Source organism: Phocoena phocoena, chromosome 16 (genome assembly GCF_963924675.1).
Source record: "Phocoena phocoena chromosome 16, mPhoPho1.1, whole genome shotgun sequence".
Lineage (NCBI taxonomy): Eukaryota > Metazoa > Chordata > Mammalia > Artiodactyla > Phocoenidae > Phocoena > Phocoena phocoena.
Window position 1 is genome coordinate 81,482,226 of NC_089234.1, and position 14,020 is coordinate 81,496,245.

The 14,020-nt window shown below is 52.7% G+C and overlaps 1 protein-coding gene across 1 annotated transcript in view; it reads left to right on the top strand.

Annotated features, from left to right (window-relative positions):
* The first annotated feature begins 357 nt into the window (after positions 1 to 357).
* The window catches only part of C16H1orf198 (chromosome 16 C1orf198 homolog), a 30,696-nt gene continuing 17,033 nt past the window's right edge, over positions 358 to 14,020 (top strand). The window contains exons 1-2 of the mRNA XM_065894868.1: positions 358 to 690; positions 12,565 to 12,615. Coding sequence (XP_065750940.1) covers positions 358 to 690; positions 12,565 to 12,615 — 384 coding nt within the window. The remainder of the gene's footprint in view (positions 691 to 12,564; positions 12,616 to 14,020) is intronic.

The window sequence follows — 14,020 nt, forward strand, 5'->3', positions numbered from 1 at the left end:
CCGAGGGGAGCCCCGAAAAGCGGGGGCCCCGCTGTAAGCCCTGAGAGAGCGGATCCGGAGGACGCAAGGAGGCGCGAGACGGTGGCTCTGGGAGCTGCGCTGAGGGCGGGGCTCCCGGGGGGAGAGGGGCGAGGAGCGCGAGGTTCCCGGAAGCAGCGGGGCACAGGGGGCGGGACCCTCGGGGGCGGTGGCGCGGAGGGCGGGGTCCCCGGCGTTGGGCGGGCGCGGGGGGCGCGGCTTCAGGGACTGGGCGGGAGGCGGGGTCGCTGGGGCCTTGGGCGCCGGGCTCCGGGCCGCGGAAGGGCGCCGTTCGCGGGGCGGGGCGGGGCGGGGCGGGGAGCGGCGGGCAGGCCGGGCATGGCGTCCATGGCGGCGGCGATCGCGGCCTCGCGCTCGGCCGTCATGAGCGGGAACCGGCCTCTGGACGACAGGGAGCGGAAGCGCTTCACCTACTTCTCGTCGCTGAGCCCCATGGCCAGGAAGATCATGCAGGACAAGGAAAAGATCCGGGAGAAGTACGGGCCCGAGTGGGCGCGGCTGCCGCCCGCGCAGCAGGACGAGATCATCGACCGGTGCCTGGTGGCGCCGAGCGCCCCGGCGCCCCGCGACTCCGCGGACCCCGAGGAGCTGGCGCGCTTCCCCGGCCTGCGCGGGCCCACGGGCCAGAAGGTGGTGCGCTTCGGGGACGAGGTAGGTGCGGAGCGGGCCGGGCTCCCCGCCCCCCGAGGCGACCCCGGCCGGGCGGACCCCTGCCCGCTAGCAGCCGCCCCCGCCAGGCGCGCGGGCAGGGGCTGGAGAGGAGAAGGCGCAGGAACCGGGGTGGGTGGGACGGGCGACCCGGAGCCGGAGGTGTGGGGCTGGGGGGCTCCCCGGGGCAGTTCGTGGAGGACCGCCGAGAGAAGGAAGGAGGTCATTCCAGACCCTCCATCTGGAGCTGCCCCGCCGGGCCGCAGGGGACCCGAGACTTGTCAGACCAAAGTGCCAACAACAAGGGATTTTAAGCCAGGCAGACCTGGGTTCTGATCCATTCTGCCATTTAGCGCTCTGGCCGTGGGTGACCTAACCTTTTGGAGCCTCAGTTCCCCCCGGGAATAATAATATCCACCCCTGGCCTGCCAGGGAAGGCAGTCAGCCTTTTATACGTAATAATACTACTATTTGTGATGAGCTGTGTGCGGAGAGTGAAATTGTCCAGCAAGGTAACAAGAAGCAAGAGGTGCCTTCCAAGATTAGGAAGCAAAAGCCGAAGCCCTAAGATGTTTCCGAGTGAGCCCGATGAGCTGCTTAGTTTTGGGAATGAGTACGGTGGCCTCCTTTTTCCAGTGAAAAACGAGGGATACGTGCAAATGAGCTGTCGCAAGCCTTTGGTACATATAAGGGCATGCCTGGGCCTCTGACCTAGACACTCTGCTGGGCCTTCTAGAGGGCCGGACATTGTGGAGGAAGAAACACTGAAACTAGAAAAAACTCAGGGGTGACCCATACTAAGTCACAAAGGCCTGAGTGTTCTGTGCTTCTCCAAAAGTCGGCCTTTTCCTGGAAATGTGTTTAACTAAAACCTGTTTGGTGCCAAATCTGCGGCTCTTTGGCCTTTCAGACTCAACTTTTGTGGTGAGGGTCAAAGAAGTCCAAAGGAGCCTGCAGCATACAGGGAAATCCGCAGCCCTGAGAGCTCTGAGCCTGCAGGCAGGAGGGGCTGGGCTTGGAGAGGTTTTCCAAGGAAGTCGTAGACTGTGGAAGGAATTCTAGTTGAGGATGAGGTTTTAATCTGATTTTCAGGCGTGGCTGTGCTGAGACATTTATTAATACAAAATGTTTGTGGTCATAAACCCGCTTTCACGTGGGGGAAGTGTGAGAGAGCAAAACTTTGCTTCCAACATTGCCTTATCCTGACAGAATTAAAAGAAGAGTCTTCCATGGATTTTAAACTCTGAAGGCTTCGCCAGGAAAAAAACGAGGGTGTGGTAACGGAAGAGATGAGAATATAGGTTTAAAATGTGAAGCCCAGAGCTGAAGCATTTTTACTGTGAGCATATGCATCTCTCTAAAGACGTTCGCAGGGTTGGGGCTCAGATGTGGGTGATGGAAAAGCAGGCAGCCCCTCTTTGGAAAAGTCACGAAGAAATAAACTGTGAGAAGAAATAAACCTGCGGCTACTTACAGATGTCGCAGGGTCCCTGTCATTTTCCCTTAGCTTGCTGTCCAGCCAAGAATATCCACGTGCCCGTTCACCATCCAAAAGCCCGTGCCATATAAGGGTCCAGTGTGGCTGATAAGGAAAGATGTGGCCAAGTGAATTTTGTGCTCCGATTCCTTAACTGGGTGCCGGACTGAGCTGTTTGCGAATTTGTAAACGCAAAGCGATTTAACGGCCAACAGAACTTTTTGCTGTGGGACCTACATGTCCTTCCAGGAGCACGGGAGCCCTGATTTTCAGAATTGAACTCAGCTTTGCAAAACGGGTTGCGAGTATGTCCTGGAATGCCTCCGACCAACCTCTCAGCACGGATGGCGGAGAGACAGTGAGTTTGAGGACAGGTACGGAGGTACCTTGCTCAGAGCTTTTTTTGTTGTTGTTGTCTCCCCCTGCCCTCCTGCAGCGGCTGAGCGATCTCATCCCACTAGGGACTTTAAAATGTGTTACCTGGACTTGGCAAGAGGTTGGCACCAAAGTGGAGTTGGTGGTCTCGTGCCCAAGAGGAGGGTTGTACTTGGAGGAGGGTTGGCTCCTGCGCACAAGGGGCGATGATAAGGAGAGGATGGCGGGTGACCCCTCGGTAGGCTGCTGGACAGAGTGGCCTGCATAGGTGGCCCCAGGTTTGTCCAGAAGGGCCCTGAACCAGACTGAGTCAGGCACTCTGTCCCTTCCTGTTTGATCTGTCCTCAGATGTAGCCCCTGGGGCCTCCACGGCCAATCTGGCAACAGAGAATCCTCATCCTAGCTCTGCCACTGCCAGCATCCACCGTGGGCCCACTGAAGGACGGGTGCTCAGGTGCACCCCAGCTCTTGCTTTAGCCAGCATCTGACCTTGGATGATAAGCAGGGTGGGCCCCGTAGATACTTGGGAAAGACCAGCTGGGATACTGGGTTCTGAGGGCCTTTCCTAAGGCTGTAATAGAAAGCGCCTGGGCTTGGTTGTGAGTCTTGGCTTTGTTTTGGCTTCCATCTACTAACCTGTTGACTGTGGTGAACCCCTAACCTCTCTGAGCTCCTGCAACGGGAAGAACATTTACAGGATGAGAGTAGAGACAGTGTCTAGGAAAGGCCTGTGGGATAAAACATGGTTGCTGCTGGTGAGAATATGAAGGCTGTTAGCTGTTGTCTCTCCACATCCACTTTTGAAAATCACTGTCGTGAAATCAATAAATTCCTCCTGTTGCTAAGCCTGGAGCTGGCCACGTAGAGTCCCACGTGAGAAGGAGCTCTGCACTGCCGAGCTCTAGGAATGGGCCTCGGGGCACATACTGAAAGCTGGGCTTGCTCTGTCCACACTGTGGCCATGATGTGCCCTGTTTCCTGATCAGCAGTCACACCCGCCTCAGATTGGGCCCCCCTTTCGGCTACCCCAAAGGACCAGGATGTCGCCTGTTCCTTTGAGTACTCTCCCTCATCGCTGGTAACATTTCTGTGTCCCACACGGCAGCATTTGACGTCAGATCATGCCCATATGGCCTTCAAATGGGACTGCCATCCAGCCGTGGTTACGCGTTGAGGGAACAAACGAGTGGAAGCCTGCTTGGGCTCAGGGCTCAGCTCACATGCCCAAGTTGCCCAGCTGGGGCCACTCCGTGTAGGACAGGTGTGGCAGCGTGCTATCCGCGTCTTCGTTTTTTTTTTTTTCGCGTCTTCGTTTTTACCTTCCCTGTCTGTAAAGTGAGGAGACCAGCGTCCAGGCCCAGATCCACCCTTGCTTGGAGGGCGCGCCTGCCGAGGAGAGGAAGGATGGCTGCCTTTGCGCGTTGAAGCCGTGAAGGGTCCTGTCGGTTTCTTGGTTCTTAGCACCTTGGCGGTCAATTGAGTGCCTATTTCCCAAAGCCCAGTGTATTAGACACTAGAGCTGCTCATGCTTTAGGGACGCTTAGTCTTCCCCTGATTTTCACCAGCTTTTTTAGAAATCCCTCCACATGAACATATGATCTCAGTACAGCTTCAGTGCAAGGCTGCCGGCCCCTCCTGCCCCCTGGTCATCTCCCCAAGCCCCCTCCTGTGCAGAGAATTTAGAGCTGCTGCCGGTGGAACAGTCATCTCTCAGCAACGGGAGAGAAGCACCTGGCGTCCCCATACCTGGTTCTGGTCCTGCCGCAGTCCGGCTGCCCTCTTAGGGCGGGCTTCTTCCTCCACCGGGGAGCAGCTGCCTGGACTTCTCTCGGGTTATAGGCCTTGCTTGGAACAGACATGGACACAGGCTTGCCCTTTGGGTCAAGTACTTGGTCTGAACATTGAAGCATGGATGTTTCATGGAATGGATGAAAGCGAATGGATGCTCTGAGCAGTCTGGCTTTCCCTGTGCTTCTCAATTATGGCGTTCTTCTTCCAGCAGTCAAAGTTCTGGGAATGGCTTGCTTTGGGAGATGAAAAGTTTTCATTTTAGAGGGATTTAGCCATCACCCCAGTCTGCTTCTGCCGCTTCCTGTTATCAAATAGCAAAAAAAAACACACCAAAAACGAAGAAACAAAAACCCCGAAAAACGAAAACCCTGACTTTGCAGGCATGTGTCGCTCTCTGCCCCTTGCCCCCACTCCCAGACTCTTCCACCGATCTGAGCACGTCAGTGAGAGTCACAGCGTTCCAAGCACTATGCCACATTCTTGGCTCCCAACAGGCCATAAGCAAGTGAACTCAGAAGTTTGGGCAGCCGGAGTATTGGCTTCCCAGGGACCTGCTTGCCTGTTTCACTTCTCTGTAAAGTAGGTGGGGCTGGGCAGGAGGGGGTTTCCACATGCCAGCCCCGGGGACCCTGACCTGGATTTCGCGTGCTGTAGAGCACAGGTTTTAAGCCCTGGAGCGAGGCAGTTCTGTCCCCTGTCCAGCAGCTTCGCATGACCCGCCGCTCTCAGAAGGAGGTGTTCTCTAGCACCTGCCTCCCTCCCCCTCCTGCAGGAACCTGGAGGCTTGCTGCCTGCTCTTTTACTCTCCCTGGCCTTCACCTCCTTTTCTGGGGCTGAGTCTTGGCCTCCCTGACCCCTGGATACCTTCTGCAGGCCTCTGAAGGCCATGTGGCTTTTCCCATGCCCATTGCCCATCCGGCTTCTGCTCCCAGCTGGCTGACGAAGCACCTTTCCCTGAAGTGCTCGGGAGGCTGGGGGTCAGTATGGAATCCCCAGTGCAGCAGACCTCGCCGAGCCGCTGTCATCCAGTCCATGCCCTTGGGGCTGCCTGCCAAGGGCCACCTTGCCCTCGCTCCTTAGGGTCCAGGCTGGCCAGCTGTTTGTGTTTGCAAATAAACTAATTAAATGGGTATACAGTTTCTAAAATAACGACCCTGTATGTTACTGTTAATAGTTTCAAGCAATGCAGAAAGCAGCAGCATTATGAAGCAGAAATTGGTAGTGCCCTTCCAGAACTTTGCTCACTTATTCGGATATGTGTCTTCCTGATGCAGGACCTGTGACATGTGAGGTTGCCTCTTCCCCGTTCACTTCAGCAGCTTGGCTTCTATTTTTCAGCCTTTGGCACAAAAAATGAGAAATTTGAGAGTTCCTTTCTCAGCGTTTGGACTTGTTTTTTAAGGAAGGCGGAGTGTGTAATTATGATTCCCACCTTCTGTCTGGCAGATGCGTGCATTTTTTAGAAAAGGTGACAGGGTGGACCTGGCTTTTCGTGTCCCTGCGCCTGGCGTCTGTGCCCGGGCTCCAGGCGGGAGTTGAGAACACGGTCATCCTCAGCCATCCAGTTGAGATGGTCAGATGGCCCTCTGCCCAGAGTAGCACCTGGCCTGGGACTCTCCATAGCTGGGGCTCCTCGGGTGGGGGAGCTGTATTGAACAGGTGGCCTTGGGAGCTGAGGTAGCAACACAGGCTCCCCCTGGCCCATGTGGGTGTGTGGCCCAGTGGCTACCAGGGAACAGGTTTTGCAAAGAAACGACTGGCTCCTTGTCTTGCAGGGAGGGAGGGGGCAGAGCTGGGAAACCTGTTGGCAGGTCTGGAGTCATCTTATAATTGACGGGAGTTACTTTTACACTCTAAAATGAGAGATTTTGTTAGTGCCAGAGAAAGTACCCATTTCTCAGAAAAAGAAATCAAGGCCAGACCTGTCTGTTAAACTTCTGGCTCGTTCTTCTCTTCATTTCCTTAGACCTGTCCCCCACCCACCCTCCCATCACTACCTTGGCATGTTTCTGCTGAGGTCTGAGGAGGCCTGAGTTTCTGTATTTGTATTCATGGTGGAACCTGCCCAGGAGTTAAATCATAACTGCTTTTCTGTTGTTGGAACTGCCCTTTTGTACTTCCGGTGATGGCAACCCTCTGATCTCAGCAGAGTTAAATGTACTGCAAGTCAAAGGGGAAAACATCGATTCCATAAACATATGAACAATAGCCCCTAAGAATAACCAGTTGGTAAAAAAAAAAAGAGCATATTCTTCTTCCTCACGTCTCCCTTTTTAAAAGTAGGGTTTATTTTTTAAAGCAGCTTTAGGTTCCCCAAAATTGAGCAGGAAGTACAGAGGGTTCCCATATACCCCTGCACCCCGTGCACAGACTCCCCCAGGATCAACACCCGCACCAGAGCCGTGCATTTGTGAACGACCGGTGAACCGACACTGACATATCATGATCACCCAGAGCCCAGAGTTTACACTTCACTCTTTTTTTTTTTTGCCGTACGCGGGCCTCTCACCGTTGTGGCCTCTCCCGTTGCGGAGCACAGGCTCCGGACGCGCAGGCTCAGCGGCCATGGCTCACAGGGCCTAGCCACTCCACGGCATGTGGGATCTTCCCGGAGCGGGGCGCGAACCTGTGTCCCCTGCATCAGCAGGTGGACTCTCAACCACTGCACCACCAGGGAAGCCCTTCTTACTTTTTTTTTTGAATTTTATTTCATTTTATTTTTTACACAGCAGGTTCTTATTAGTTATCTGTTACAAATCTGTTACAAATTAGTGTATACATGTCAATCCCGATCTCCCAGTTCATCCTCCCCGTACCCCGCCCGCCCCCCCTCCTTTTCCTGCTTCGTGTCCATACGTTTGTTCTCTACATCTGTGTCTCTATTTCTGCCTTGCAAACCGGTTCATCTGTACCACCTTCCTAGATTCCACATATATGCGTTAATATACGATATTTGTTTTTCCCTTTCTGACTTACTTCACTCTGTATGACAGTCTCTAGGTCCACCCATGTCTCTACAAATGACCCAATTTCGTTCCTTTTTATGGCTGAGTAATATTTCATTGTATATATGTACCACATCTTCTTTATCCATTCGTCTGTCGATGGACATTTAGGTTGCTTCCATGACCTGGCTATTGTAAATAGTGCTGCAATGAACACTGGGGTGCATGTGTCTTTTTGAGTTATGGCTTACTCTGGGTATATGCCCAGTACATTTCTTACTTTTAAGCCAAGATGCCGCTGTCTTATCAACCAGAAACTCGCCTCATTTATGGACTTCAGGAGGACAGTGACAGTATATGGTTCCAGTGAGCACTGTTTCTGAATCACTCAAGAAAAATCAGATATATTTCTGGGGAGCTTAATGGTTGGGATTCTAACTCTTAGAGACTCAGCCCTCTAGGTGGCAGGAGAAATTTAACAAACAGTGCACCATATTCTGACTACCACCTAAGAGTGTTTATTGTTTATGGTTACATACTAAGGGCATGATTAGAAACGCTGTTGCAGTAGTTTTATGCAATCTTTGAACTCTGGGAAGAATGAAATGAAAGCGGCCTTTAAACGTGATTTGCTGGGCCCTTGCTGTGTATTAGGAGACCGTTTGTGTGCCTTGGTTGACTATACTGATACGCAGAACGTGATTCTGCCTGCTCCAGAGTTGGGTGGGTGAGAGCCAGCCCAGAAATCCTTGGGCTCCTCGTGACGGAAGCCTGAACCCTGGTTGGTTTAGTAGAAGTCCTTATTTGGGGATGATGAGAGTCACCTAGCAGTATTCATTGAGGCCACCTTGGCAGGTGGGATGGCCTGGGAAGACAGAGGTGGGTCCCTGAGCCTGGGAGGTCGGCAAGTGCAGCCTGTGTGGCCAAGTGTCCCCAGTGTGAAGAGGCAGTCAGGTGTCCTGTGGAGGACTGAAGTAGGTAAGCTGCCCGAGGGGAACGGCTGCCTTAGAATTACCTAGGGAGTTGTTGGTTTTCTAAAACCAAGTCAGGTGGGACCCACAGATTCTGCCTATTAAAACAGCACTCTAGATGATTCTTTTTCTTTTTTTTTAGTGTGGGAGTCTTGTCCTTCTAAATGAACTTGTTAATTCATTTGGTGGAATCTTTTTTTTTAATTAATTAATTTATTTTTGGCTGTGTTGGGTCTTCGTTGCTGCACACAGGCTTTCTCTGGTTGCGGCGAGCGGGGGCTACTCTTCGTTGTGGTGCGCGGGCTTCTCCCTGCGGTGGTTTCCTCTTCTTGCGGAGCACGGGCTCTAGGCATGCGTGCTTCAGTAGTTGTGGCACACGGACTCAGTAGTTGTGGCTCGCGGGCTCTAGAGCACAGGCTCAGTAGTTGTGGCGCATGGGCTTAGTTGCTCCGCAGCATGTGGGATCTTCCTGGACCAGGGCTCGAACCCGCGTCCCCTGCATTGGCAGGCGGCTTCTTAACCACTGCGCCACCCTGGAAGTCCCTAGGTGATTCTGATTTACAGCCAGACCTAGAACCTCTAGGCTAGGGATGCTCTTCAGAGAGTCTTGAGTCTGGTGCCTGTGAATGGCGCCAGCGTGGACCCAAGACCAGTAAGGACCCAGGAGATGATCATCCCCTCTGGCTACCTGGGACAGGTATGCCAGAGAGAGGGCATCTGCAGGAAGGTGCAGTTTGTTCAGGTTGCAGAATGGTCCCTAGCCTGTCCCTCAGAGAGGCCCAGAGTGAAAGCGAGACTTTCAGAGCGCTGCAGGCGTCTCAGAAGCAGTTCTTTTGACTGTTGCAGGAAAGGTGCCGCTCCCCGTCTGCGGGCTGCTAGCGGCCTGGCTTTGTGTAGGGGGAGCTCAGAGCTGCTCTGTGACACCCGTGCTCCTTGCCCCACTTGCTCAGGCTGACCTATGGCGGCACTAAGGGACACCCGCTGTGGACAGTGCCACTTACAGGTGCTGTCCACCTCACACACTTGAGACACGATGAAATTCACCGGCCCCAAAATTGGAAAGAAAGTTATAAAAGAATAAATGTCCCACTAGTCTCCAACTTCATGAAGAGGAAAGGCTAATATTTATAACATTTCGTGTTTGAAATGAATTCTAGGTCCAGAATTTTTCATTTTAGAATAATTTTGGAACAGTCCTGACTTTTACAGAGGAATCAACCAATTATAGATGAGTTACTTGTCACCAAATAATTTCTAAAGCAAAATTACCAAAATCCTTAAAAAATTTAAGAGTAGCAGTTACATTTAGTGTAGAATGTAGTGAATTTCAGTGTGTCTGATATTGGTTGCAGCTTGTGGTGTGTTCGGGAATGTTTAACATCTGGCTCCAGGGCAGTGAGGGGAGCAGCCCTGATGTGGAGCACGTGCTGGTTGCCATGGAGATGCTCCCCCAGGGGCTGTCCAAGCCCCCAGGTAGCTCACTGCATCAGAGCCGGTCAGGGAGGTGCGGTGACCTCGTTGTGTGGTGTTATAGATGCACTTTCCATCTTGCAGGGGCAACAGATGTAAGTAACCTCAAGAGCACAGATAATAGCAAGAGGGACTAAAGTCATTAGGAAACGATGTTTTTAGCATTTGTTACTTTTGTCAGGTTTTTTTGGGGGGGGAGGGGACACTTTTTTGAAGAATAGATTTTAATTTTTGGAGCAGTCTTAGGTTCCCAGCAAAAGTGAGTAGAAAGTACAGATTTCTGAACTACCGCCTACTGTCACACATGTGCACCCTCTGCTACTACCAACACGCCCACCAGAGTGGAAGATTTGTTACAATGGATGAACCTACACAGCATTGCTGCCCAACACCCATAGTTTCCACTGGGGTTTACTCTTGCTGTGGTACATTCTGTGGGTTTTGAGAAAAGCATCCATCATTAATGCGCGGTACAGAGTATTTCACTGTCCTGAAAATCCTCTGTGCTCTGCCTACTCAGCCCTTCTTCTGTTCAACCCTGGTAGCCACTGATCTTTTTATTGTCTCCATAGTTTTACCTGTTCCAGGATGTCATATAGTTGGAATCATATAATATATATAGCCTTTTCAGATTCTTTTATTGTGGTACAATATTCAGAACATAAAATTGACCGTGCTAACCACTTTTAGGTGTACAGTCAGTACGTTCACCGTGTTGTACAGCCACCACCACTCTCCACTTCTACAACTTTGCAATCCTGATGCCGTTTTGCATCCAGCTGCCTGGAAAGCCTGTGCTTGCCCCCAACGCTCTTTGTGCAGCCAGTGGCTGACATCAGAGCTTCAATCACATTTTTGTTTGGCATGTTTATTTTTGTTAAGTGCTTTATTATTTTTTTTTTAATGAGCTCAGAATTGCAGAAATCTAAGGAATTTGCCCCTTGACTCCGTTTCTTGCTGGAGCAAACAAAAGATTATTGACTTGACACCAAGTTGGGGAGAAATCACAGTGCACCCCTCTGTCTGCAGCCCCCTTGGAATTTCAGCCTGTCTGGGCTGCAGCCACTGGAGCCTGCTGGCTCACCAAGCTCCAGGCTACATCTTTTTTCCTCAGTCTTGCACTCATTCATCTTCCAAAGCCAAAAACCTTCTTACTGTGTTCTTTGCAGATTTCAAAGGGACTCAAGCTGCATAATTAACATTCAGAGGATCGATCATATCACATGAGAAAGGGTGTCCAGCTCCGGTGTGTCCTGCTTTTGGTCAGTGGTCCTGTCCCCTCCTCTGCCTCTGCCCGCCCACTGAATCTCCACACGCCTCCTCTGTCCCTTGAGGTGGCCACTGGGCTTGTCCCCCCCCCACCCCGCCACCTCCCCATAGAGGGAGCACATTTACCAGTTGGTTTCCCTTTGCCCTTTTCCACAGGTCCAAATCTAGAACAAAGGGAACATACATTTCATCAGCCTCCTTTATTTTTCCCATGTGAAAACAAAGTCCTTCTTGTTTTATTGCTTCTAAGAGGAACTTAGAGGGTCCTGAGATCACAGAATTTTGAGGACTTTCAGGTCATTGAGCTCAACTGCGCTCTTCTCCCACGCCCTGACCACACACACAGAGACCTGGACGCAGGAGCCCCCTCAGCCGAGACTTGTTAAGTCACGTTTCTACTTTTGGAGGGACGCAGTTTGTAAGTTGAGGAGTACGCTTGGACTTAACTGAGGTTCCCAATGGGAGCGTAGTGGCCCACGTTCCCTCTCATTTCTAAAGTTTTGCCCGACAGCCAGGAGTGAATAGGAGACATAGCTTAGAGGCCAAGGCTGGGGATGGAGTTGGTACTGAAGGAAGTGGACCCTCTGCAGAACTCCAGGAGGGGGAGGGGAGCCAGGTAACCTAGCTCTGGGGCTAGGGAGTGACTCTGGGCGCGAAGACATCATGTACCTGGGGTGCTTTATGCAAGGACAGTCTCAGTTCAAAATATTTTATGCCATTTTCAGTCTGTATCGCCCAGGATGTCCCAGTTTTTGGTTCAGAAAATAAGATTCCTCAGCAGAAGCTGGGCACACGTGAGACATTTGCTAGTATAGGAATACAGCTGGAGAGTTGGAGGGGTGGCCTAGGAAAGGCGATCCTACAAACCTTTGTTCGGGTCAGTGGATCCAAGGTCAGACTCTCAGTGACTGTTCGAAGGGCTCCTCTCCTGTGCCGCTTGTGAGGGTCTGAAGGATTTCAGAGTTTTCTCTCTAAATAGGCAGCTGCATTCAGTTGGCATTTTCTTCACTGACAGGCTGGTCACTGCCTTTCAGATCTCTGGTAGGCACTTAGGGGGATGGCGGGGGGCGATGCTCAGACAGTACAGGTGTTGATTGGCAGATAATCACCCGGCCTCCTTTTCCTCTGTTACCTCATTTTATCCTCACAACAGCCCCGCAGGGGAAGCGCAGTTCGCCTTTCACAGATGAGGAAACTGAGGCTCAAAAGGCTAAGTCATCTTCCCCTGGCCGTGTGGCTAGGCGCTGGCCGGGCCGAGACCTGAGCCCGGAAGCTCTGTTTCCTTTCCCCTCGGCCTCCCTGTCATCGAGTCCGTCCTGGGGCTCCCAGGCATTCATCGAATGTCCGTTTGGCAGGGGACGGGCGTACCTGGCAGCCGCGGCCAGCAGGGTGAGGGGGGAGCCAGACCAAGAAGGTCAGCACGTTCTCTGCAGAGCGCGACAACTTCAGGCTTGTTTTGAGCCGGGACTTGGGATTCTTCTTGCTGAAGTTTGGTTCCCCCATGGCCTCGGGTGGTGGTTGTCAGCGCGGGGTCCCTTTGGGTTTGGATTCCAGATTTATTCTTGAATTTTTATTTCAGGACATAACTTGGCAAGATGAGCACTCTGCCCCTTTCTCCTGGGAAACGAGGGTAAGTTGGGTTAAATTTAGATTTGTTTGTCTTCTTAAAAAGCGTGGAGTCCTTAGGTATTTTCCGTTCAGCCCTTGGTGGGCTCGGACGGCCGCGGGCTGCGGGTGATGCGCCCCCTGCCGGTGGGAGAGGAGAGGTGGAGGGGCGGGGCCTGCGCCGCGTTGGGCTTGGTGATGGATGGAAGCGTGGCGGTCGGCGCGCTGCGCACGGTCGGCGCCCCTGTCCTGGGAAAAGCAGGGGCAGCCCCTCGGGGGGCTTTCTCGGCTCACACTTCTGCCCACCAGCACTCAGTGCCTTGTTGGGGGCTCCATAAGGCAAAGCTTTGAGGGAAGCTTTTCTTGGCGGGGGGACGGGGTGGTTAAGAGCTGCTTTTATTAAAGTGAAATGCGAAGGGCAGCCGAGACAGGAAGGTGGGTGGATGTGGAGACAAGGCTGCAGATGCATCAGAACTGCCTGCAAGAGTCACCTCAAAGGCAGAGTCCTGAGGGAAGAAGGGAGGAGGGGAAGAGTGCCCTTGGTACCCTTTGAAACTGGAATAGCCGGTGGATACAGATGTGCAACCCAGCCCGGGTGCCTGATGCTGGTCCCCAGGCATTCGTTTCTTGCTGTTAGTGTTATTGTTGCCAAAGTTGCTTAAGAGTATCAAGCTTAACGGGGTTTATCCATTTCCCCATTCTTCCTAGTTGTCCCAGTACAAGTGCATTAATAAGTAGCGCAAAATGACCAAAAGGCAGGTGTCTCAAACCCAAGGAAGAGAAGGAAAAAGACCAGGATTCTCTGAATTCTAGAACATCCTCTGCTGTGTGTTGGAGGGTCCTTTCCCTAATGGGGGTGGCCAGGACGGCTGTGTACCTTCAATAGGGCTTAGGCTTGAGGTTGGATCAGGGCTTTCAAGCCCTGACACTTGAAGGGGCTTGTTTCTTGGTTTTCCACTTGTCCCTACAGTTGCTCATCCTGGTAGAAACGGCGTCCAGGGGGCTGTAGGGAGGGTGGGTCAGAGCGGGATGCGGCAGTGGGGGGGGGCTCTGCAAGCCACCTGAGAGGCCCTCAGGTAGGGGTCTGTGTCTTAAAATGAAGGATTTGATGAGGGCTCAGATGGATGAGGGCAGCCGGCGGCGTTGCCCACAGGCGGCGCGGTTGGTTAGCTGATTGATTGCCCCAAGTGACGCGAGCCGCCCTAGGATGAGGAAGACTGTGAAAGTCGAGGGGACCCTTACGTGAGAGTTGAGAGGTGGCTTTTGCGAATACGTGGCATTAATGCAGATGGCCGTGCTCCTCCCGCAAGCACAGACTCCTGCCTTTGGGGGTCCAGAACGTCAGGTCCTAAACATACTAAAAATAAGATGCAAATGCCTGCATCCTGCGTGCGTGATTTTCTTTATTTCTGTGGCAGATTAATAACCTA